The 25,860-nt window shown below is 40.4% G+C and overlaps 2 protein-coding genes across 6 annotated transcripts in view; one reads left to right on the top strand and one right to left on the bottom strand.

Moving 5' to 3' along the window:
* The window catches only part of man2a1 (mannosidase, alpha, class 2A, member 1), a 63,013-nt gene extending 55,380 nt beyond the window's left edge, over positions 1-7,633 (top strand). For both annotated transcript variants that reach the window (XM_014126665.2, XM_014126673.2), the window contains exons 18-22: positions 2,207-2,348; positions 2,656-2,789; positions 2,980-3,171; positions 4,459-4,572; positions 5,200-7,633. In XM_014126665.2, the coding sequence (XP_013982140.1) occupies positions 2,207-2,348; positions 2,656-2,789; positions 2,980-3,171; positions 4,459-4,572; positions 5,200-5,352 (735 nt within the window). In that variant the 3' untranslated portion in view covers positions 5,353-7,633. The remainder of the gene's footprint in view (positions 1-2,206; positions 2,349-2,655; positions 2,790-2,979; positions 3,172-4,458; positions 4,573-5,199) is intronic.
* tmem232 (transmembrane protein 232) lies at positions 7,302-25,829 on the bottom strand. Of its 4 annotated transcripts, none has more exons than XM_014126688.2 (13): positions 25,534-25,829; positions 25,087-25,198; positions 24,394-24,499; positions 23,934-24,091; positions 23,673-23,772; positions 23,387-23,508; positions 10,788-10,936; positions 10,419-10,545; positions 10,003-10,201; positions 9,501-9,679; positions 8,570-8,889; positions 8,378-8,456; positions 7,302-7,967 (listed from the first exon to the last, which is right to left on the bottom strand). In XM_014126688.2, the coding sequence occupies exons 1-13, from the start codon at positions 25,662-25,664 to the stop codon at positions 7,782-7,784; spliced, it is 1,968 nt and encodes a 655-aa protein (XP_013982163.1). In that variant the 5' UTR covers positions 25,665-25,829; the 3' UTR covers positions 7,302-7,781. The 4 variants fall into 4 exon arrangements, with proteins under 4 accessions (XP_013982163.1, XP_013982171.1, XP_013982181.1 ...); XM_014126696.2 differs by having other exon boundaries at positions 10,003-10,180; XM_014126706.2 differs by having other exon boundaries at positions 24,394-24,494.
* Positions 25,830-25,860: the final 31 nt, after the last annotated feature.

Here is a 25,860-nt window from a genome sequence, read left to right as displayed (position 1 = left end):
AGTGTTTTCCCTCAAAATCCCAATTTGCATGTTTTTGGCAGTCGGACCTTACTTTCAGTGATTAAGAGGGATTTACTGCCATCAGAGATTAAATATTTTTTTCTTCCGACATGCAACGCTTCACGCAAACAAACAATAAACGACCCAGAACAGAACAGCTTCCCGTACCCATTGTAGTCAAAACAAAGACGGTCAGCTTAAGATCACACTCAACACACTTGCTCACTGGTGATTCATTATGTGTGGGGCCCGGAGTTTTTCCCTTGTAGGATCAACTCTGGGTCCTTGTTGAAGCCTTTAAAACTTCTTAGGGATAGGCGTCCCGCTAGGTACATATAAGTGTCTAATATAGGCTGAAAGCTTAAATTCTGTCCGATTTACAGTAGCTATTACAGCGAAAACATGCCATGCGATTGTTTGAGGATGGCGCCCCCACATCAAAATATTTTTCCACTGGTACAGGTTTCATACATTCACAAATAACGATTAAATATTCACTTACTTTTTGAAAATCTTCCTCTGATTTCTCTTCCAAAGGGTCCCAGCTATAACATGTAGTGTCGTTTTGTTAGATAAAATCCTTCTTTATATCCCAAAAAGTACGTTTAGTTGGCGCCATCGATTTGAGTAATCCACTCGTTCAACATGCAGAGGAAATCTACCCCTTAAACTTTGTTTCAACAAGTCAAAATAAATTTCTATTCACTCCTCAGATAACCTAAAATGTAATCAAACTATAATATTTCTTACGGAAAGAAGTATGTTCAATAGGAAACCGATTTTAGCAGTGTGGTATTGTCTTCATGGGGCGCGCAAACACGCATTTCCAAGACTGTGTCCCTGTACTAAAACTGATATTTCTTATTTGTTTTTGAAGTTACAATCCTGAAACATTGAACATAGACTACTGACACCCTGTGGAAGCCATAGGAATTGCATCCAGGGAGCTAATTTTCAATATGACCTTTTACTTGCCTTTCTAAGATGGTCTCTCTCAACAACAACAAAAAAATTCTGGTTGGTTTTTCTTTAGATTTTCTCCTACCATATCTATTGTGTTATATTCTCCTACATTATTTTAACATTTATACAAACTTCAAAGTGTTTTCTTTCCAATGGTACTAATTATATGCATATCCTCGCCTGAGCAACAGGCAGTTTACTTTGGGCACGTCATTCAGGCGGAAATGGAGAAAAAAGGGGCCTAGCCCTAACTAGGGCCTTGAGGTTTTCCTAGTCAGGTCACATGGTTCCTCAACATCACCTTGATATGTGACCAGAGACGGAAGAGGAAGTGAGACAGCTCACTCGCTCCTTTTTTTGGTTAATCAATGAACTAAGCAGACCAGACCCAGCTGCTATCACAATGGTGCCGATGGGAGAGCCACCCCTTAAGCAGACCAGAACTGTGACTTTTATTTTTTCAATGGTAAAAGTCATTCAAATCAAATTTTATTTGTCACATACTTCGTAAACAACAGGTGAAGACTAACAGTGAAATGCTTACTTACGGGCCCTTCCCAACAATGCAGAGAGAAAAAAGAAAAATTACAGAAAAGAAATGATAACACAATAAATAAATACACAATGAGTAACGATAACTTGGCTATATACACAGGGCACCAGTATCGATTCGATGTGCAGGGGTACAAATGAATTGAGGTAAATATGTACATATAGGTAGGGTTAAAGTGACTAGGCAACAGGATAGATAATAAACAGTAGCAACAGCGTATGTGATGAGTCAAAAGAGTTAGTGCAAAAAGGGTCAATGCAGATACTCCAAGTAGCTATTTGGTTAACTATTTAACTAACCATTTCACAGTCTTATGGCTTGGGGGTAGAAGCTGTTCAGGGTCTTGTAGGTTCCAAACTTGGTGCACCTGTACTGTTTGCCGTGCAGTAGCAGAGAGAACAGTCTATGACTTAGGTGGGTCCAGGGTGTCTGGGATGATGGTGCTGATGAGGGCCATGACCAGCCTTTCAAAGCATTGCATGGCTAAAGATGTGAGTGCTACGGGGCGATAGTCATTTAGACAGGTTACCTTGGCATTCTTGGGCACAGGGTCGTCTGCTTGAAACATGTAGGTATTACCGACTGGGTCAGGGAGAAGTTGAAAATGTCAGTTTAGACACTTGCCAGCTGGGCAGCGCATGAGTGGGACATCTTCATTTATCCACCATATTTGATGTGATTTTCTCGCAGATCCAGCCTAGAAAAACCATGGCCAAACTTCCTCTCCAGGCAAACTTTTACCCCATGACCAGTATGGCCTACCTTCAGGACCCCGGCACCAGACTGACCCTGCTCACCGCACAGTCCCTGGGCTCCGCCAGCCTCAAAAGTGGTGAGTGCGTTCCTGGGGATTTGTTTTCTGTTGTCTATTGGAAGGAGGGCATCGGTACTTTAAGTGTCCAGGAAAGATGACATCCCTGCTCGGTTTTAAGATTACCATCTGTACAGTACATAGTGTCATCTGCTATTTTGGCACCAGGGTGTGAAAAGAAGGAGATATGACTTGATTTAAAATGAGTGCAGTTTCTATCGTGCTGTTTCTTGCCAAGCTATAAATTTATATATATACACATTTCTGTTATGTGAACAGAAGGCAACATGATATTGAAATAGATCAACTTTGATCTTTTCCCCTTCAGGCCAATTGGAGGTGATCATGGACCGTCGGCTGAACCAGGATGATAACCGCGGGCTGGGCCAGGGCGTCCTGGACAACAAAGTTACTGCCAGCTCCTTCCGCCTGCTACTGGAGAAGAGGGCCAAGACCGATGGGGTACTAATACTAGGAATTTGAAGCAATTTTGTCATTTTCATAAATACTGTAGTTTGTAGTTCTATTGTAGGTTTACTGAAGTTCACTGACAATGGCGACTTGATTAAGACGATTAGGGTTCAAACATTGTCATATAGTACATTATGATCAATCCTCTAACCCGTCCCTGTCCCTGCTTTGATATTTCCAGGGGGAGAAACCCTCTACCCTCAGCTACCCGTCTCTGCTGAGTCACATGTCGTCGCTGTACCTGAACCACCCTCTGATCCCCATGGCTGTGAGCACGGAGGCAGAGTCCCTGTCTCTGTCCCCCTTAAGCCCTCTGGCCTCATCACTGCCCTGTGACGTCCACTTGGTCAACCTACGCACCATCCAGTCCAAGGTAAAGATTTTCGTATTGCTACATAATACTTTATTTTATTTTCTGTCTGTGGAGCATAAGGCCGCAACAAGCCTTACATTGTCTTGCTCTTTTACCTGTGTAGTAATGTTTTCATTTACCTTGCATTAACAGGTTGTTACCTAGTGATTTAATTGTTGCGTTGTACTTGCATATTCATGGCGTTCGAGACATTTTTGCGAATGAACCGTCCCTTATTCCCCAAAAAAGAAACGCTCACGTCATTTGCTACTGTATTCAAACAATGAATTACTATGTAACATGTTAATACAATGTTGTTGCCACAGTAATAACAGTGGTACTACATAGGAGCAACTCCTTACAAAGAGTTACCAAGTTTTCTAAAGTGATGACTGCACCGCTGTGTTCTCATAGTCATTGTCTTTAATATGATTAAGCTCATCCCTGTCTGTATTGATTACCCTGGCTGTATGGAATACTGGCTTAATTGCTTGTTAGGACAAAACACACACTCAGCACTCCTCCAAGGGGCTCCCCATTAATTTCCTTATATCATCTCTGGTAAATACACTACATCTGTATGTTGTAAGTCTTCTATGATCTCCTCTTTGTTGTTGCATGGCCCATCAACTCTGATGATACCGCCGTCTATCATGTCAAAGATCGAGCTAATTGTTGCCGGGATCTGCCGACCAATTTGCTCAATTATCGATTGTAAAGGCACGCTCGGACATCCAATTTGACTCTGAGAACAAATCAAAAGAGGAGACGGGCGGAATCGTTGAATGTGTTTTCGACGAGGGCTTTGTACTAATTTATACGAATGCTCACATGATGACACCACTGCCGCTACTACTAACACACTTAGTATGCACTGTGGTATCTCCGTATACTCAGCCAGGAACTGTGGATGGGAGAAAGAAAAACAGTTTCTGAAAGGGGGATAAAATTGACTGCAGTAACCCTGTTTGAGTCCGAACCTGGGTTCAGATACTATTTAAAACCTTTCGATCTTTCTTGCCTGGTATTCCAGATAGGTGGGGTGGGGTTTGTGGTATTGAGACTATTCTATTGGTCCATTCATCCAGACCAGCTCAATAAAGCACAGATAAAGTGTTTGAAATGATGTAGAACAGTATTTGAACCCAGGTCTGTTGCAGAAGCAGCTCCTCGAACATGGCAGTGGAAATGCAGCTGACCTGTGAAAGGGTGGTCTCTATAATTGCCCCAGTGTTTAGGCTGAAGGGAGGGGGGGGAGAACAGGAGGGGTCTTTATGGGGACTGAAGCGTTTCTCACTGGTCCTACAGGAGGAAGGGGGTGGGCCGTCGGACGAGGCGGCTTTGATTCTGCACAGAAAAGGCTTTGACTGCACCCTCTCGAATAGGAACACAGGGCTACTGTGTGCCACCACGCAGGGGAAGGTAAGGCCTGCCACACACATGCCGGCACACACAGGAACACACGTACACACACACACACACAAATGAAAGTTGTGACCAAACACTTTATTAATTAAAGGGAATTTTAACCTGAGGGTTAAAATGAGGGTTGCCCGCAATGCTCTTTATTCAAGCAGCTAGTAGTACCATTCTTTTTACAGAAATTAACTTCCCCTCGAGCAAAACGGCTGAAGAGTCACTTGCCACAGAAAATGTGCAGTGAGGAAGGAAATTCCTTTCATTACATTTCCTCCTTTTCCAATGTCATGACAACTATAACAATGCAACCATAATCGGTTTAAGTGAATACTTATCTCTCTCCAAGAGGAAAATCAAGGCTGTTATGACCAAGAGTGTTTTCATTAGAACATTTCCCAGAGTAGATGGTGAAATCTCTGTTGACCCAGGCACTTAATCTTAATATATTTAATAAGCCTGTTAAGTGTCCAGTTATATTAATAGCTTCTAAAAGGAAAGGGTATTTCATCGTGATCATCGGTGTCAAATGTTTTTATTGAACCTATCCATCAACGCCTTTCATACTGGGTTTTCCTATTCAAACATGCGGGTATAACGCCGCTGTTCATGTTTGGATTGGTTCTCTCACAGATCCGCACGGAGAAGCTGTTTTCTGAACTGAAGTTCCAGAGCATCACCCCTGCGTCTCTTACTCTGATGCACACGCCTGAGGAAAGGTCGAACCAAGAGGAAATCAGCCTTAAGCCAATGGAGATCAGCACATACCGTGTGCAGCTGACATGAGCGTTTGTTCCGCGGCGATCGCCAGAGAGAGTCGGCGATCGCCAGAGAGAGTCGGTGATCGCCGCGGAACAAGCCCGACATCCGGCCTCTGCCTGAAATGCAGAAGCCTTGGAACAGACAGACAGGAGGGGAAGAGGAAGGGAAGAGGATTAGGAAGAAGAGAGGGAGGACGAGAAGGAAGGAGAGAGGTGGAAAAGGAGAGGCAGGAGAAGTAAATGGAACTTGCTTAAGCTTAATTCTACAAGTGCAATATTATATTGTTTGAGTCCAGTATACCTAGTGATGCTGCAGTCTCAGGTTATGTATGTGTTGGGAACGTTTGTGTTGCAATTTCACTTGAACTTACTCTATTGGGAAGACCACATGTTCAGATTTCCTTTTTCCACAAATATGATTTTGTACAATGTGATTCTTTGTTTTCTTTATACCGAGGTATGGCTTCAGTCATAGTGAATATTGCTTCATGTCCTTGGCGTGCCTGAAAAAAGATTTGAAGGCCAACTGATTCTAAATATTAATTCAATATTTTATAGCGGTCAACATTTATATGTGATAAATTGTTAATTGCAAGTGAGATCTTGTTTTGTTGTCGTTCCAAAGAGCAAAAAATGTGCCTTACTTCACAGTTTTATAATGAGCCCTATGTACATATCTTTGTATGTTGTTCTTGGGAGAAAATTGTCACTTACAATTTGTTATCGATGCGAAATGAATGCATTTAATAGTTGATGTCACAAGATTGACATGTGGCATTAAGGTCTGTTATTGTGACCTTCATATATGTACTGTAGTGAGTGATAAAACATTTTTTTGTTGCTTTACACAGCTATCACATTTTTTTTTTTTTTATCATATCTTACAATAACCTCAGTGCACTATATCTACTGCTTCAACAGAGATTTGCAATGTCCTCACGTACGCCACATCTACTGTTGTTTTGTGAAGCTCCTCTTGGTAGAGCACACAAGTCGGATGTTTTGTTCAAGACATTTGCAAGGGTGTACCAGTCATAAAGCCATTCAAGTCACTTGCAGGTAAAGGGAAACTGCACTGTGAGTTCACTTAGAATGTTCACACTGCATTGAGGTGGTGGTGTGAAAACAGACACACCCCACTCTGCTCCTCTCTGGGAAATTGTTAGAATTGGATATTGATGAAAAGAAAAAAAACACCTGTAGTGTCAACATTCTGAGTGAACTTTCAAGGCCGGTTTTCCATGGAATAACTTTATTCCTGGATTAGAAAGCACTTTCAATGGAAATTCTGCATCATAAATGCTTTTTAGTCCAGGACTAGGCTAAATCCGTGTCTGGGAAACCGTGTGGTTGATTATTATGTGCGATTGATTGAATTGGGGCCTACAGCCTAGATATCAAACTATGCAACTGATCCAACTCAACATTGATACAGTATATGCAGCAATCCCCCCTTTCTGCTAATGACATCCATCCGAATGATTCGAATATTCTAAATCTACAATAGTTACTCATTACATCCTTGTGACACATTTTGTTACTATGGCCAAAAGCGTACAACCGCTTGCTTAAGCATATGACACATGCCAAAGGTCACAAACCCTGTCACGTTTGCTCATACTATTTTTGTTTTGTTCTGTTCTTTCTTGTGACCTGACTGAGCCATTTCCAATTCCACTTCAACATGTTGCCACGGGTTTTTATTTGATGTTTTGACCACCTTTGAAGTTTCAAGGAAACGCAAACCTTCTGGTAACGATGTTTACAATATTCCCTTACATTTCCTGGGGTGTTTTGAGATGAGCGTATCATAAGCGTGATACGGCAGCATGCCTAGCTAATAGGAGGGTCAAAGAATTGCACCTCCACTGTTAGTGTAACAAATCAGAAGGATTCCTGGGACATTGGTTGCTAAAAAAAAGTTCAAGTCTGTTTGTGTCAATGTAAATGAATGTGGAAACCATTGTTTCGTAATGTTTTTAAATGTCGACGGGAATGTCAAAGCTAGTTTAATAGTTTCTATCATATCTGATCAAATGAGCAAATATTTTAAGTATTTCCGTTTATGAGAGACAAAAGTCACCTTCAAGACAAGCTGGTCTGGGATGATTTGAAATCAAAAGCACGTTTGAGAAACAATATACTTTTCTTGGTATAGAATTTCAATAGTTTTGGCTATCTTTACAAATCAGCATCAGGGGAGGGTGTTATGTGCAAATCTCTTTCTACCAATGTTGCTTGTTAAGAGTCACATTTTTCTATCTTTCTGTACATATAATGTGAGATTAAAAAAGGATGAAACCCAAGTTACGTTTGCCAATTAAATTTGCACTTGTTGTATGCAAGACCCTATTCCCTCCAAAATAATGCTAGATGCAATCATCATGGTAAAATGTTTTGGGATCAGTATTATAACAAAGAGCATGGCACAAGTCATTTATGTCTCTTTCAGATTCACATTTGACCTCCCGTTTGTTGATATCCAGGCAGCTCATATGGTTTGGTGTCCTTCTTGACTTTTTCCACCCGCCTCCTCATAATCTCTTTGAATTGTTCCTCTTTTTCCTTTTGTACTTTCTCTAATTCATTCTTTTCAGCATCTTCCTCCTCTGCCATTTTGATCTGTAGTTCTTTTTGCCACTGTAGTGAAATGAAAATACAATTGATTTGAATTTCCGTCCCAACCATACTTATTTTCAACCATCATCAGAAATTATAAGGACTTTGATTAAGCGATCACTGCTAATATACTACACCATGCACAGTAAGGGTTGGCTAGTACGCTTTTAGCAAGAGAACATCCTCAAAAAGCAATCAGGGTACAGTATATCCCCCAGTCACAATGCCACCATAAGGAACACATCACACACACTAGAAAAGGAGTACATTCATTTCTAATTACGCTCTATGATTTGTTTTTGGCACATCTCTATTTATGCAAGGGACATTATCAATACAAATTTACATTCATAATTGTAATCTGCATATATCAGATTTGTAATACCTTGCGTGAATCACTTTTCATGTATGCCTTAATGTAATGCTCTCACCTGGTCCTCCACAACTCTCATCAAGTCAACATCTGTACGTGCATTGAAGTCCATGTAAGTTTGATACTTCTTACTTTTTCTAGAATAAATGTAATAACATCATGTTAAATTACATTTCACTTCTTTTCCATAGTTCCGTAAAGTAGTGTAGTCATAACATAGAACAATTTAGCCAAAATCTGTTTCCTTTACCCCGGGGCACTGTGATATTCCTCTGGATGTCTGGTTGGATGCTGAGTCTTACTGGCAGGGCCAGGGAGTGTTTCTTTAGGCAGTGGACGACAGGCTTCCAGCCTAGGCCTGTTGGAGGGAGGTGGTGGTTCCTTCTTGGCCTTGGTGTGGGGGGTGAGCTGGAGAGGCGTGGGGGGCAGGTAGAGCTGAGAGAGGGTACATGCTAACCTCCAGGTGATCAATTGGCCAGGTAGACTAGCAGGTACGCTAGAAGCAGAGGAAGATGATGATGGCTTCCCTCTCTCACTGAGAAGACTGCTCTCTGGAACATTAATTTCAGCCTAGGAAACAAATAAAATAGCAGTACCTTAACTTATGTTTAAAAAATAAATCAATAAGTTAGTCATTTTAGCAGTTATGCCTTTAATTTGCAAAAACTTGGACAGAGTATTAAACAATGCCATGGTAATAACCACAGTAATGATAAAATATGCTAATCTTTAATTGGATCCATAAATCACCAAAAACGGCCTTTGTTCCCGTTGTTTCGATCAGAAGTAAGAACCGGTTTAACATTTTTCTGATGCAAATTATATTTCAGCTAACAATAAATGTGTGAATAAGAAGCCGAGTTGTTGATTCTGTTTGGATTTTAAGACTGAATCCTCTCAGTGTACAGGGAATTGATATTAGTTTTTCAGAATCTTCCATACTATAGACTGTGACAAATTTCAGGACTTTCAGGATTTTCCTAATGATGTTATTCAGCTCGAAGCTGGTAAGCAGATATGTTTGTGCTTTAAACAATGCTTTGTAAAGGTAAAAGCAGTTGTGACAATACAGCAGTCAAAGACATCTCTTTCCTTTGAGAGTAAGTTGACATTTGAGATGAATAAGGCCCAGAGTTCATCCTAACCATGTGACCGGACTAGGAAAAGATCTAACTCAGCACCTCTATAACCCGGGCGGCATCTCCGACTCTCTGGTCTGTCTCTTGGCACAGGTGTTCCTGCAGAGTGATCCAGGCCACATTCCTCAGCCCCTCCTGCAACACAGCTCCGCTGAGCCCTCGGCATACGCACACCAAAGCCTGAACAGCACTGTAGCGCAGCTGCCAGGCCTCGGCGCCAGCTAGCGAATAAACAGATGACACCACACTCAGTGAAAACCCTGACAAACTGGAGACCAGGATAGGGAATAACTGCTTTAGACTTTTGGTGTAAAGATAATGGCTAACGCAAGCTGTTTCATTGGATCGTACTCTTGCTTTAAACTGTAATGTATGCAATGGAAGTTTAGGCAATAAATTATATAGGCATAAAATCTGAAGATGATGAAAAATCTATTACTCACACAAACCAAAATAAATGTGGCTATTTTTGTACAATGCTCATGTTTCAGTGTTTGCTTGTTTTTCCACTATCTCCATCCATCATGCCACTTCCTGGACTTACAGTGGTTCAGAAGTTTAAGCAGTCCATCAGTATTGTGATATCCTGGAGGGGTTTGACTGCCCAGCAGAGCTGTTTTCTGTATCTCTGCATTGCTGCTATGCTGGCATATATCTGCTAACACAGTGGTATAGATGTGTTCCAACTGCCACGGCCAGCAACCACTCTGAGACATACCTTCCTGGAAAAGAGGATGACATACCTATAGCACGAATGAAAGAAATGAAAAGAGAGAGAAGTTCATTTAGTGTGTGGATATGGGCCGGCTTTACCAGAACCAGATTTAGCCTAGACCTGGGCTAAAAAAAAGCATGCTCAATGGAGAATCTCCAGTTAAAAAATAACTTTTAGTCCAGGACTAGGCTTAATCTTGGTCTGGGTAACCAGCCCATAATATGAATGGCAGTTAATAGCTTTACATTTTCTTCTATAATCCCATCCTGCTCTGTCTTTGGGTTGATGTGGAGACTCATCAACATCTGAAGGCACAACAAGCTGGACTTTGCAGCCTCACCCAGAACCATTAATCCCAAAGCACAGTCCACCCTGGATTTAAAATAGATTAAATAAAATGTATTAATTTAGAATAAAACACTTTGATTTGGATGATTACACAAGTCTATGACTTGATACTGGTATAAAATAAACATTCATATATTTATGAAGAATGATACATCAGGAGTAATGTATGAACTAATGTATGAGTGATGTAGTCTATACTAATGTTGCACTAATGAAAAGTTTGACTGTTGGAGAGAACAAGACTACAATACACAGCCCAAACCAACCAGTCGTCTTTCTGCAGCTCCTCTCTCAGCATGATGAGGTGGTGTGCTACTTGGGAGAGCTGGCGGACATTGTTTTGCACGCAGTACCAACTGAGAAGACAATGCCAGAGCACCTGGTTCACGTCATACTCCTGACAGTCTGCCTGAGCCTACAGTACACAACAGATCACATATGGAAAGCATCAGGACGTAGCTACGGGATATGCAAACAGTATACAACGGGTGGGTCTAATCCTGGACGCTTATTGGTTGAAACCGCATTCCAGCCTGTGTTTATTCCACAAATTACCACCGGCTAAAGCTATGACTTTGAAATGCCTATTTACATCAACCCAGCCAGGCAATGTATATGAATTCCTCAACTTGATCTCCACTGTAAAAAGCATCTTGACATTATCTCCCGTTTCTTTTAGACTAGCAACTGGTTTTCAATAGTGGAGATTTGTATAACCCTTACTGTCTCACTGACATTTGCAATATTATTTCAGTATTGAAATTCGACCTCTAGCTGTTCCATAGTAATAAACTGTGTAAGGGTCGGGATGAGATTGACAGCTTTTCTCAGCCAGGCGAAATCATGAATCAGCTGGCATCATTTTTATGGCTATGTAGAAAGAAATGTCAATAGAAAACAGGTCGAACGAAACAAAATGCAGCTAGTTTGCAGCCTTTACAGTTTCAAGTGATTGTGTTAGCTGTGTTGTTGGCTAGCTCCTCTGAACAACAGTGTCCTGATGAGAGAGCATTTTCTTTGCCAGGCGAAATCGCCCATCATTAGCTCATTGTTGTGGATGCATATCTGCCAACTCTCACACATTGGCAGTGAGACACACGCATTTGACCCTCTTCTCACGCATTGAAAAGTACTGCTTTTATTTTTCGAATTAGTTAATTGTATAGTCAGCGCGTTAACTTTTCAACTGTGCTCCAAATCGTTTTGAAATCGTAGCTTCTGTGCCTGCAATTTAACATCACGAGCGGAACCTCTACTACTGTCCTGTTTTGCAACAGCACAGTGAACAGCTGAACATTGAAGCATATTATTGGTCTAGTTATGTAAGGGATCAAGGGGATTGAATGCATGTTTTAAAGAAACGCCCCTCAAATTAGAGTGGAGCTGAATGCAGAGCGAGAATGTTCTCCGCTGAGTTTATAAAACTGTAAAAAGAGCATTTTATGTACAATGTCAAAAAATGTTTTGCTGTTACTCCCGTCCCTATTATTGCTGAATGCAGCCTTTTGACAGCATGTACTAAAGTCGATTTAATCCACACTCGCATTCCTCGTTTGGTGATTGGCATTTAGGCTGTGACAAAGAAAATGTATTAATTAGATTTACAGCAGTGGCGGTCACTGCCGTTTATGATGAGGGGGGACGATTTTCTTTTTTCTATTACAACATGTTTGATGACTGTCATTCATATTCCATTCACCCAATTCAATGTAACATCGATAGGTTTAGGCTACTACATGATACTCAAATGTTCCCTATACCCATCATGAGGTTGCTACAACCTAGCCTGAATGAAAGTTTACAAAGTAGGTGCACACAGGATGAGAGAAAAATTTGAGATGACAAACAGTGACACATGGACAGACAGTGACCCATTCAATACCGCCTTGCACATGTTTGCCTGCTTCTAGCTAATCTAGGGTGCAATCATTAGTCCAACAGTTGCAAACGAGTTTCTATTGGACATATTCTGGTAATTTGCTTCCGTTTAAGAAAATAAAATTCAACAGAATCGGCTGAATGAATACACACCTGATCATGCATAAACACAGTTCACTTTCATAGCAGCCACGTTGTATTCCTTCTCGCCTCTATGCACTCTCCTCCTCTCACCTTTTCCCTTTGTTTGTGGACTTCAATAAACAACACATCAGCTCTATGTGACCAGGCGAAAAAACCTTTCCAAACCAAACCATGTCATAACCGCTACACACAGCCTACATCGTTGTACCTATATTAGCTAAAGTAACATTCTAGTCAACATAGCTAATAAAACAAATACGTTAGTAAACCCACTACAATCATGCAGTAAGGTACAGTCATTAAGCAGTTACACCGGCAGGTGCCGGTGGCAATAAATTAATAAAACCAAAAGCGTACCTTGACTTGGAAGAGTTCCAGTGTTGTGTTGGATAGTCATAGCCACCTAGCTAACATAGCATTCCTCTGTTTGAGCCGGGTGTTGAGTAACTAAACAAGCCAGCTGCATTTGCTAGATAAGTAAATGAAACTAAAAGTGAGAAAAAAATGACACTCACCCTCTCTCGCTTCTCCTTCATTTTTGAAGAAATTCATATGTTGAAAACTGTTCAACTATTGTCTTTCTCTTTGAGTCAACTACTCACCACATTTTATGCACTGCAGTGCTAGCTAGCTGTAGCTCATGCTTTCAGTACTAGATTCATTCTCTGATCCTTTGATTGGGTGGACAACATGTCAGTTCATGCTGCAAAAGCTCTGATAGGTTGGAGGACGTCCTCCAACCTGTCATAATTACTGTTGTAAGTCTATGGAAGGGGGTGAGAACAGTTTTAATTAATTATTTGGTGATATGTGAATATATTTTGTATAGTTTTATCTAAATAGCTTTTCAATGTTTTACCATTTTTATTTTTATGAAATTCACTGAGGAGGATGGTCCTCACCTTCCTCCTCTGAGGCGCCTCCACTGACCTACAGTATGTTTTAGCAGGGAAGTTTGGTAGGGTGACCTTATTTGTAACTATGAAAATAATTTTGTCAAACAGTTTTCAACCGAAAAGTGTAAGTTGATTCTAGAGGAGGGAATGAATATAACAATTCCTTGGTTAGGTTGTAGGGGCAGATTTATGTAATCTTGTCTTCAGGAGATTGTATTATCTATTTACTTGATTTAGTCTGATCAGTGGAACAATTCTCATTCTTAACAATGGGCTAAAATATAGGGTAATTACTGTGCTTGTCACCAAGAACACTACCGTTATTCCCCAGACTTATTCTATTATTCCACTTCTTCCCAATTTTCCCAGTGTAATCACATATCCGATATGCGTACTTGTGTCTTCGAAAATGTAGGATATTTTTATTATTATTGCAGACATTCTTGGACAGTTTTGAATAAGTCATACAAATAAGCATTGGATATTAAATGCTCCAGGAATCCAAAATCATTTTTGATATTTTAGTAACGTGCACAAGCTAGGCAGAGATGGTAGGGGTCTCACAACTCATAAACACATATTTTGTCTATTTAGAGTAAGATGATGGAAAGGATCTTCAACAATATAGTAGGCATAAGTAGTAAAAAAGTAACATTATAAGAGCTTTGGCTTGTGCGAGCCCGAATGGCTCATTGGGCAGGAGCCGATCTCCTGTTTCTGTAGCGTGAGGCATCTTGATGTAAAGTACACCCCCTGGACAGGACACAAGTCTATTGCAGGGCCTTAACACCTACAGTTGAAGTCGGAAGTTTATATACAATTAGGTTGGAGTCATTAAAACTTGTTTTTCAACCACTCCACAAATTTCTTGTTAACAAACTATAGTTTTGTCAAGTCAGTTAGGACATCTACTTTGTGCATGACACAAGTCATTTTTCTAACAACTGTTTACAGACAGATTATTTCACTTATAATTCACTGTATCACAATTCCAGTGGGTCAAAAGTTTACATACACTAAGTTGACTGTGCCTTTAAACAGCTTGGAAAATTCCAGAAAATGATGTCATGGCTTTAGAAGCTTCTGATAGGCTAATTGACATCATTTGTGTCAATTGGAGGTGTACCTGTGGATGTATTTCAAGGCCTACCTTCAAACTCAGCGCCCCTTTGCTTGACATCATGAGAAAATCAAAAGAAATCAGCCAAGACCTCAGAATAGTTTTTTTTAGACCTCCACAAGTCTGGTTCATCCTTGGGAGCAATTTCCAAACGCCTGAACGTACCATGTTCATCTGTACAAACAATAGTACGCAAGTAAAAACACCATGGGACCACGCAGCTGTCATACCGCTCAGGAAGGAGACGCATTCTGTCTCCTAGAGATGAACGTACTTTGGTGTGAAAAGTGCAAATCAACCCCAGAACAACAGCAAAGGACCTTGTGAAGATGCTGGAGGAAACAGGTACAAAAGTATCTATATCCACAGTAAAACGAGTCCTATATCGACATAACCTGAAAGGCCGCTCAGCAAGGAAGAAGCCACTGCTCCAACACCGCCATAAAAAAGCCAGACTATGGTTTGCAACTGCACATGGGGACAAAGATCGTACTTTTTGGAGAAATGTCCTCTGGTCTCAATAGAGCTGTTTGGCCATAATGACCATCGTTATGTTTGGAGGAAAAAGGGGGAGGCTTGCAAGCCGAAGAATACCATCCCATTGCCTGGAGAACCCGCAACCCGCAAGAATTCAGAATCACACCCACAGAGGAAGCCTAGATCAAATTTACGAGCAGCGATGATGAGGATCACCCAAGACGCTCAGAGGCCAGCTCCTCCCAAGATTTTTTAGACCAGGAAGAGAAGCCACGCAGGTTCCCCAACAAGAGAGGGAGATGACGTGGAAGAGGCCAACACAGAGGGGGAGGAAGAAATCAAGACTATCCAACCACACGAAGCAGGACCAGAACAAGGCTGTGATCAACATTTCTGGAGAACCCCTTTATGATGGTTGTGTAAGGGTCTTGTCTAAAGGACTGTCCTTTGCAGCCACGTACTCAACTAATGAATTCAATAGAAAGATTGACCTATTTTGTTTCTACATCTGAAGGCCACGGATTGTGGTTCAAAAAGCAGACAAAAGGTGGCGGTACCGTAGTATGGCGTAAAGACATATGTGACAGAAGTCTACCGTCAATTAGACGATGAATTCTAACGATCTCTTACCTTCAACCCTACAGAGGACCTAAAAACTTAATTGAAAGGGATCCTCACAGAAGCTAAGGAGAATGGCTACATTTCAGACAATGAGTTAAAAAAGTATTATCTTTTTCCAAAGGTCCACAAGAATTTTGAAAACCCCCCAGGTAGAGCAGTGATTAGTGGTAATGAAAGTCTGACAGAACCCATCTCCAACTACATTGATTACTTTATTAAGCCTCATCTGCCGTCACTCCCAGCCTATCTTCAAGACTAGAGGTCGACCGATTAATCGGAATGGCCGATTAATTAGGGCCGTTTTCAAGTTTTCATAACAATCGGAAATCGGTATTTTTGGACGCCGATTTGGCCGATTTATTTATTTATTTTTAGACCTTTATTTAACTAGGCAAGTCAGATAAGAACACATTCTTATTTTCAATGACGGCCTAGGAACGGTGGGTTAACTGCCTTGTTCAGGGGCAGAACGACAGATTTTTACCTTGTCAGCTCTGGGATTCAATCTTGCAACCTTACGGTTAACTAGTCCAACGCTCTAACCACCTGCTTTACATTGCACTCCACGAGGAGCCTGCCTGTTACGCGAACGCAGTAAGAAGCCAAGGTAAGTTGCTAGCTAGCATTAAACTTATCTTATAAAAAAACAATCAATCAATCATAATCCCTAGTTAACTACACATGGTTGATGATATTACTAGTTTATCTAGCCTGTCCTGCGTTGCATATAATCGCTTAGGTACACATTGCTCCAACCATAAAAATCAATGTCTTTCTTAAAATCAATACACAAGTATATATTTTTAAACCTGCATATTTAGTTAATATTGCCTGCTAACATGAATTTCTTTTAACTAGGGAAAATGTGTCACTTCTCTTGCAAACAGAGTCAGTATATGCAGCAGTTTGGGCCGCCTGGCTCGTTGCGAACTGTGAAGACTATTTCTTCCTAACAAAGACAGCCGACTTCGCCAAACGGGGGATGATATAACAAAAGCAAATTAGCGAAAAAGCACAATCGTTGCACAACTGTACCTAACCATAAACATCAATGCCTTTCTTAAAATCAATACACAGAAGTATATATTTTTAAACCTGCATATTTAGCTAAAAGAAATCCAGGTTAGCAGGCAATATTAACCAGGTGAAATTGGGTCATTTTGGATTCATTACATGCAGAGTCAGGGTATATGCAACAGATTGGGCCGCCTGGCTTCGTTGCGAAGTAATTTGCCAGAATTTTACGTAATTATGGCATAACATTGAAGGTTGTGCAATGTAACAGGAATATTTAGACTTAGGGATGCCACCCGTTAGATAAAATACGGAACGGTTCCGTATTTCACTGACAGGAAAAACGTTTTGTTTTCGAGATGATAGTTTCCGGATTCGACCATATTAATGACCTAAGGCTCGTATTTCTGTGTGTTATTATGTTATAATTAAGTCTATGATTTGATAGAGCAGTCTGACTGAGCGATGGTAGGCAGCAGCAGGCTCGTAAGCGTTCATTCAAACAGCACTTTCGTGCGTTTGCCAGCAGCCCTTCGCAATGCATTGAGCTGTTTATGACTTCACGCCTGTCAACTCCCAAGATTAGGCTGGTGTAACCGATGTGAAATGGCTAGCTAGTTAGCCGGGTGCACACTAATAGCGTTTCAAACGTCACTCGCTCTGAGACTGCATGGGTAACGCTGCTTCGAGGGTGGCTGTTGTCGATGTGTTCCTGATTCGAGCCGAGGTAGGAGCGAGGAGAGGGACGGAAGCTATACTGTTACACTGGCAGTACTAAAGTGCCTATAAGAACATCCAATAGTCAAAGGTATATGAAATACAAATCGTATAGAGAGAAATAGTCCTATAATTCCTATAATAACTACAACCTAAAACTTCTTACCTGGGAATATTGAAGACTCATGTTAAAAGGAACCACCAGCTTTCATATGGTCTCATGTTCTGAGCAAGGAACTTAAACGTTAGCTTTTTTACATGGCACATATTGCACTTTTACTTTCTTCTCCAACACTTTGTTTTTGCATTATTTAAACCAAATTGAACATGTTTCATTATTTATTTGAGGCTAAATAGATTTTATTGATGTATTATAGTAAGTTAAAATAAGTGTTCATTCAGTATTGTTGTAATTGTCATTATTACAAATAAATAAATGAAAGAAATCGGCCGATTAATTGGTATCGCCTTTTTTTGGTCCTCCAATAATCGGTATCGGCGTTGAAAAATCATAATCGGTCGACCTCTATTCAAGACACCACAGATGTATTGAACAACATTAAGGAATTGAACAATATAGGTACAGCTTCCTTTTTAGTCACCATGGATGTGGAGTCTCTATACACCACCATTAAACACAAACAAGGATTGGCAGCTATGTACCATTGAGTACCTGGCCTGAAACTGAGATGCCTCCCACAGAATTCATTGTTTCACTGACTGAATGGACTCTTAATAATAACATCTGTCTTTCAGGACCATATTTTTAAACAAGTCAAAGGATGTGCCATGGAAGCTTGCTACAGCCCTTCCTACGCTGGTTTGTACTTATGTAAATGGTAAAAATGACTTCATTTTGGATCCTTCTAAAAACCAGTTATTTGACCAGATTATATGTTTGGGACGCTATATTGATGTTTGCCAGTTCTGGTCTGGCTCAGAAGATATACTTATTTCCTTTCACCAATACCTTAACAGCATTAACCCTAACATCAAACTAAGTAGGGAGTACAGCAAGGAAGACATTCATTTTTTGGGCCTTGACATCAGTAAAAAATGACAAAGGTTGTTTGCACACATCAATCTTTAGGAAGCCTACAGATGGGAATACGATTCTGAGGGCAGACAGCTTTCACTCCAAAAGGCTAAAAGAGAACATTCCATATGGCCAATTCCAAAGAGTCCGCAGAATTTGCGATCAGGAAACAGATTACAGTGTCAAAGCTGCTGAATTGGAGAATCGCTTCTTGAATCGCGGTTACAGTGCTCAGGTCCTGAAAGATGCAGGTATAAGGGCCGGACGACTTGACAGAGAGAACTTGTTGCGAAGGGGAGCACACCGTGATGTACTAGAGAGAGTGTACTTTGTTACAAAATACAGAACATGAAAATGATAAAAAGAATTGGGGAATCATCCAAAGTGATACGCTACTATGCCAAGTCTTCCCAGAGCCACCAGTCATAAGCTTTAAGAGATGTCCTACCCTAAATGACAAATTAGTCCACAGCTATATTCCTGGTGACTCTCCAAAAATTTGGCTAGACCACAAACCCAAGGGCTCTTTTAAATGCAACCAGTGCAACCATTGCAAAAATATTGCACAGAAAAAGTATTTTGTTGACACAGCTTCTAAAATGGAGTATCAAGTCAAGCATTTCATTAACTGCAAAACCACTCATGTCATCTACAGACTGGAATGTCCACAGTGCAAGGTGTTCTACATAGGACGGACACAGAGACACCTTCAAGACCACTTAGCGGAACACAAGTACGCCATACGGGTAGGCAATGAAGACTACCCCATGGCAAGGCACTACATGTCCTTACACCATGGCAACCCTGCCTCCCTACAAGCTATGGGTATTGATCATGTTCCGGCCTCAATTAGAAAAGGGGACCGTCTTCAACAACTAGACCAAAGGGAAAGTTCTTGGAATTTACAAACTACAGGCCACTAAGTACCCTGGTTTAAATGAAGATATGGATTTCTCACCTTTCCTGTGAGAGGTCCCTTCGCTGTCATTTAGTGGACATATTGCTCAACTGCCCTCAGCTATGTTTAGACTGCTGTGGTCCGTTTGCTGTGATCTAGTGTACAATAAAATAGATGGCTCTCCTATTCTTAACACTTTGCCCAGTCATGTTCAAGGTTAGAACTACCTTTCTAGGGGTTCTGATGCTTCAAGCCTTGATTAGCATTTCTGATAACATATCTACAGTATTTAACTTTAAAAAATATGTGTATAGTATTGCTTACTAGGTGTTGTCCAGTGAATTCTGTAACCACTACTTCAAATCAGGGTTGATTGGAAAAAGCTGTTCAAAAGAGGACATTGTATTATCATATGTTTGTACTCCCTGAAGAAGGCCATGCAGCAGAAACGCGTCAGAGTTTTTAAACTTTGTTTCCATTGAACATGCCATACAAATAAAGGCATTTTAATTAATTATATGAAGAGTGCCTTGGTCCTCCTTTTCTTTTGATGACCAATTTACACCTTTTACCAAAGTGCACCTTCTGTCTACCAAAACCTGCTATTGTGTACCTTAGCACCTTCTGTCTACCAACACCTACTATTGTGTACCTTAGCACCTTCTGTCTACCAAAACCTACTATTGTGTACCTTAGCAACTTCTGTCTACCAACACCTACTATTGTGTACCTTAGCACCTTCTGTCTACCAACACCTACTATTGTGTACCTTAGCAGCTTCTGTCTACCAAAACCTGCTATTGTGTACCTTAGCAGCTTCTGTCTACCAAAACCTGCTATTGTGTATCTTAGCAGCTTCTGTCTACAAAAAACTACTATTGTGAACCTTAGTAGCACTTCCCTTCCCTTCCTTCTTTTTTTTTTCCACCTGAACTGTGGTTTTTAATTTTCCACCCTGCTCATAGGTCTAAGCCATGTCAAAATACATAGCATTTCAGGAAATGAGCTTTAAAAAAGTAACATTTTCCTGGAGGAGGACCCCCAGTCCCCCATCTAGCGGTTGTGCCAGGGGGCAATGAAATTCACGTAGCAAATCTCACTCCGGGCTTTCTTCAAAAGTTGGCAGGCCTGTGGATGTATCAAAATACAGTGCCTTGCAAAAGTATTCGACCCCTTGAACTTTTCGACCTTTTGCCACATTTCAGGCTTCAAACATAAAGATATAAAACTGTACTTTTTTGTGAAGAATCAACAACAAGTGGGACACAATCATGAAGTGGAACGAAATTTATTGGATATTTCAAACTTTTTTAACAAATAAAAACTGAAAAATTGTCCGTGCAAAATTATTCAGCCCCTTTACTTTCAGTGCAGCAAACTCTCTCCAGAAGTTCAGTGAGGATCTCTGAATGATCCAATGTTGACTTAAATGACTAATGATGATAAATAGAATCCACCTGTGTGTAATCAAGTCTCCGTATAAATGCACCTGCTCTGTGATAGTCTCAGAGGTCCGTTTAAAGCGCAGAGAGCATCATGAAGAACAAGGAACACACCAGGCAGGTCCGATATACTGTTGTGGAGAAGTTTAAAGGAGCACTGTGCAAGCGATAATATTGAAATGGAAGGAGTATCAGACCACTGCAAATCTACGAAGACCCGGCCGTCCCTCTAAACTTTCAGCTCATACAAGGAGAAGACTGATCAGAGATGCAGCCAAGAGGCCCATGATCACTCTGGATGAACTGCAGAGATCTACAGCTGAGGTGGGAGACTCTGTCCATAGGACAACAATCAGTCGTATACTGCACAAATCTGGCCTTTATGGAAGAGTGGCAAGAAGAAAGCCATTTCTTAAAGATATCCATAAAAAGTGTTGTTTAAAGTTTGCCACTAGCCACCTGGGAGACACACCAAACATGTGGAAGAAGGTGCTCTGGTCAGATGAAACCAAAATCGAACTTTTTGGCAACAATGCAAAACGTTATGTTTGGCGTAAAAGCAACACAGCTCATCACCCTGAACACACCATCCCCACTGTCAAACATGGTGGTGGCAGCATCATGGTTTGGGCCTGCTTTTCTTCAGCAGGGGCAGGGAAGATGGTTAAAATTGATGGGAAGATGGATGGAGCCAAATACAGGACCATTCTGGAAGAAAACCTGATGGAGTCTGCAAAAGACCTGAGACTGGGACGGAGAGTTGTCTTCCAACAAGACAATGATCCAAAACATAAAGCAAATAAACATATCCAGGTGTTAGAATGGCCAAGTCAAAGTCCAGACCTGAATCCAATCGAGAATCTGTGGAAAGAACTGAAAACTGCTGTTCACAAACGCTCTCCATCCAACCTCACTGAGCTCGAGCTGTTTTGCAAGGAGGAATGGGCAAAAATGTCAGTCTCTCGATGTGCAAAACTGATAGAGACATACCCCAAGCGACTTACAGCTACAAAGTATTAACTTAAGGGGGCTGAATAATTAAGCACGCCCAATTCTTCCGTTTTTTATTTGTTAAAAAAGTTTGAAATATCCAATAAATTTCGTTCCACTTCATGATTGTGTCCCACTTGTTGTTGATTCTTCACAAAAAATTACAGTTTTATATCTTTGTTTGAAGCCTGAAATGTGGCAAAAGGTCGAAAAGTTCAAGGGGGCCGAATACTTTCGCAAGGCACTGTAAATGTCACTAGAAAACAGCTTAAACAAACGCAAATGCAGCTACCTAGCTGTTATTCTGGCTGCACTGTTTGACGTGACTGTAAGTTAGCTGCAGTTGACTAGCTAGCAAGCAAGGGATAAGAAGGTTGCCAGCCAGTATGGCAATGGAACATTTGGAATGAACAACTGGGTCACGTCCATTGATACAGAACAAAAAGACTTCAACTGGGTCGCGTTTTTGGCAACCAAACCAATAGAACGAACGACCAACCGGCTTGGGTATCAACCATAGATTTGTGTCGGGACTATATCTCCTGAAAGGATTAAATAGTATGAATAAATTAATTTTAAAAAATAAAATAATTAAAATATTTTAATCATTATTTGAATATGTTGGTAACCCGTTGTATAAAAGTGATAATGCCCTAGAAGCTGGTGTTAGGAGGATATATTGGCATGGTTTGCCAGCACTCAACTTTGTCTCAGGACTAACAACACCCGTGCCAATATATCTTCCAAATACCAGTTGAGGGCATTATCGCTTAATTAGCCACCTAGATAAGTCATGTTGTGTTATGACACAGTGCAAAATTACACATACTGACATGCATTTGAGTGAATGTGAATACACTTTTCCAATGTTAATCTTATACTAATCTTAAACCAAATTCATTTTTGGGATAGACTGGATTTAAATGAATATATGCCACTTAGAAGAGTATTATCCAAAGCAACTTACATTACAGCACTGGTAGAAAAAGTACCCAATTGTCATACTTGAGTAAAAGTTAAGATACCTTCATAGAAAATGACTAATGTAAAAGTGAGTCACCCAGTAAAATACTACTTGAGTAAAAGTCTAAAGCTATATCATCTTAAATGTAATTGCTAAAATGTACTTCAGTATCAAAAGTAAAGTCAAATTAATTTAAAATTCATTATATTAAGCAAACTAGACGGAACCATTTCCTTGTTTTTTTTTAAATTTACGGATAGCCAGGAGAACACTCAAACACTCAGACATAATTTATAAACGAAGCATGTGTGTTTAGTGAGATCAGAGGCAGTAGGGATGACCAGGGATGTTCTCTTGAGAAGTGTGTGAATTGGACCATTTTCCAGTACTGCTAAGCATTCAAAATGTAACAAGTACTTTTGGATGACAGGGAAAATGTATGGAGTAAAAAGTGCATGATTTTCTTTAGGAATGTAGTGAAGTAAAAGTATAAGTTGTCCAAAAATATAAATAGTAAAGTAAAGTACAGAGACAACGACCTAAATAGTACTTTAAAGTACTTTTACTTAATTAAGGGTATATATTATGGGCAGCGCTCTTAACAACTGTTCCACCAGGACCAAAATAAATATTTTAGGAGATTTGTAGAATTTGCATGGAACTCTTACTGATGCTGAATCATCTTGAAAAGGTTCCAGTCCACAAATGATCTCCCCTGAACGTAACATGAAGTGCACTGAGAGCAAAATGTTTGGATACGGTTGGTAGCATGGCTCACACTGAGACAGAGCTAAAAGGGAAACAACAGTTTACAGCCATTAGTTGTGTTTTTCAACAACACAGTTTACATCAATTAGTAGAACCTGCATGTGAACACACACAATAATTACACCATTACAGTATATTACTATGTAAAAGTAGAATGAATCACTATTTCTCCATCTAGTACTCTACCTTTTAAAAAAACGTGAAGATGGGATTTGCTTCTTTGGTATCCACTCAGGTTTCCAGAGATGTGAAAGAGAAATAGTCTCAAGAAGACCAAATATCCCAGCTAAAAGAGCACAATAAAATTGTAAAGGTGAACTAAATATAATACAATTCAAGTTCTTACCCTGTTTTAGGAGTATGGCTGTTCTGTAAACTTGTTACATAAGGTATTTTTTCCCACACAGTGACACGTACTTAAAAGAAACATAGATCTGTCCACTCTACCTTGAGTATCTTCACTTCGCAGGTGTACAAATTGGGCTTCTGAGACGTATCAGCACAGACCCAGTACAAGACTGACTCTCCCAGGTAAAAGAGGGCAGGAATCTGTTCTGCATGCACTGGAGCATGGTCCAATGACATCAGAAGGGAATCCAGGGAATCTAAAGAGGTAACACAATGTTTGTCTTGATTTAAACAAAAACAGTATGTGTTAACAGCTATGGCATTAACATATTATTCATAATCATTATAATTACCAAGGCCCTAAATCTTTCCTGACCATGTGACCTGACCAGGAAAACCTCTAGGCTCTAGTTGCATAGTTATAGTAATCTATAGTGCCCTGAGTTTTTAATGGTCAGGTCAAATGGTCAGGAAAGAAATCAGGGCCCAGCCCAATCATTACAGTACAGTTACTGAAAAGTGCACTCTATGCACAATAGGTCTCTCAATAATAACCTACCATTTTGAATTTTACCATGGCACAAACCAAGCAACAGCAGCTCTGTCCATGCCAGAGGAAGCTGAACGTGGTAGCCCTCGCCCATGCATTTCAGTCCAGCTCTACGCTGTTGAGGAAAAATATGGTAACCTTGAGGTGTACAGCAGGGTTGGGGTCAATTCCATTTAAATTCCAGTCAATTCAGAAAGTAAACCAAATTCCTATGCCACATTTTTCCTAATTGAAACGCAAGAAGAGAATTGGAATTTCAATGTACTTCCTGAATTGACTGGAATTTAAATGGAATTGGCCCCAACCGTAGTGTCCAGTTAAATAGCCTCACATATTTGATTTTGTCACCATCTGCTGTGAATTCTGTGAACTGTCACAGAAAATGGTTGAGAAATGAATGCGGGACATTGACACCTGGGCTGCGTTCAGTACAAAAAACATTATGGTACGTCCAATTAAACGGGAAAAGGGGAGGGTTGGGTTGTGGGTTGGGGAACGCTGTCAGCGTGGCCGCTGCACTTTAAATACGTACCTTCAAAGTCTGTTAAAGAAATTTGAAGAACGTTTTGGAGAAAGGTGTTGATCAGTACAAGACGTTTTGTAATGTAACAAACATTTAATCGAACTGAACGCACCCCTGTATCGTTTGCAACAGAACATGAACATATGAGCATTTCATATTGGACATGTCCAGGTAAACACCTTGCTTCGGCTAAGTAGTTGTCGTGCCAGCTCATTATACTTGTCTTGTTCCTCAGAGCCCTGGGAATTGTTGTACTTTTTGATAAACTCCTCTGTTATTTCAAATGGGTTTCTGTAAAATAGACACATTTTACCATACAGTAGGCATAAGTGAAGACAACAACCTTACAGTAGTAGGCTATGCAATTTTTTACGAAGGGGTATATACATTTTACAAAAATATATCGAGATTGAAACAGTAAAACATAATTCTGACAGTAGCCTAAATTGAGTTCCCCAGTCTAGCTCATTTTGCAGAGACAGAGCTTGAACCAGCAACCCTGAGGTTATTGTGCAAGTTTACCATCACCTGTGCCATATGGTCCAGACCTTTACACACATACAGGTTATAGGCTACATTACTTAATTAAGATCAAAAAGGGACAGTGCAGTAAACTCAGTCCTTACCTGGTAGCCTTTGAATTGGTTGTGATTGTTATTTCCTGAGCTTTTTTGAAAAGTCTTTTTTGCAAATCCTCTTTGTGTGTTTGGGAAATTATCCCCAAATTATGGACAACTGGAACTTTAATTATAGGCATCTTGCACAGTTTTATAAATACAAAATGACAACATAGGCAGCTTTTACCATTTTGTAGACACCTGTTTTCCTCGCCTGCGTCTATGGAATTTCACTCTCATCTCGTGTCCATCTGCCTTGTTTGTTTGCTGTGTTTCCATGGACGCATGGCAGCGATGTCAAATAAGTGCACAAAAAATTACCTATCCCACAATGCA

Source organism: Salmo salar, chromosome ssa01 (assembly GCF_905237065.1).
Source record: "Salmo salar chromosome ssa01, Ssal_v3.1, whole genome shotgun sequence".
Taxonomy (NCBI): domain Eukaryota; kingdom Metazoa; phylum Chordata; class Actinopteri; order Salmoniformes; family Salmonidae; genus Salmo; species Salmo salar.
This window is presented reverse-complemented; position numbering and strand designations above follow the sequence as displayed.

Bases quoted from the DNA above. Each gene is read 5' to 3' on its own strand.
- tmem232 (XM_014126688.2), bottom strand. From the start codon at position 25,664: ATGCCTATAATTAAAGTTCCAGTTGTCCATAATTTGGGGATAATTTCC. The intron at 25,199-25,533 runs GTAAGGACTGAG...TCTATTTTACAG, and splicing joins ACCAATTCAAAGGCTACCAG to AAACCCATTTGAAATAACAG. The intron at 23,773-23,933 runs GTAGAGTGGACA...GTGCTCTTTTAG, and splicing joins GCGAAGTGAAGATACTCAAG to CTGGGATATTTGGTCTTCTT.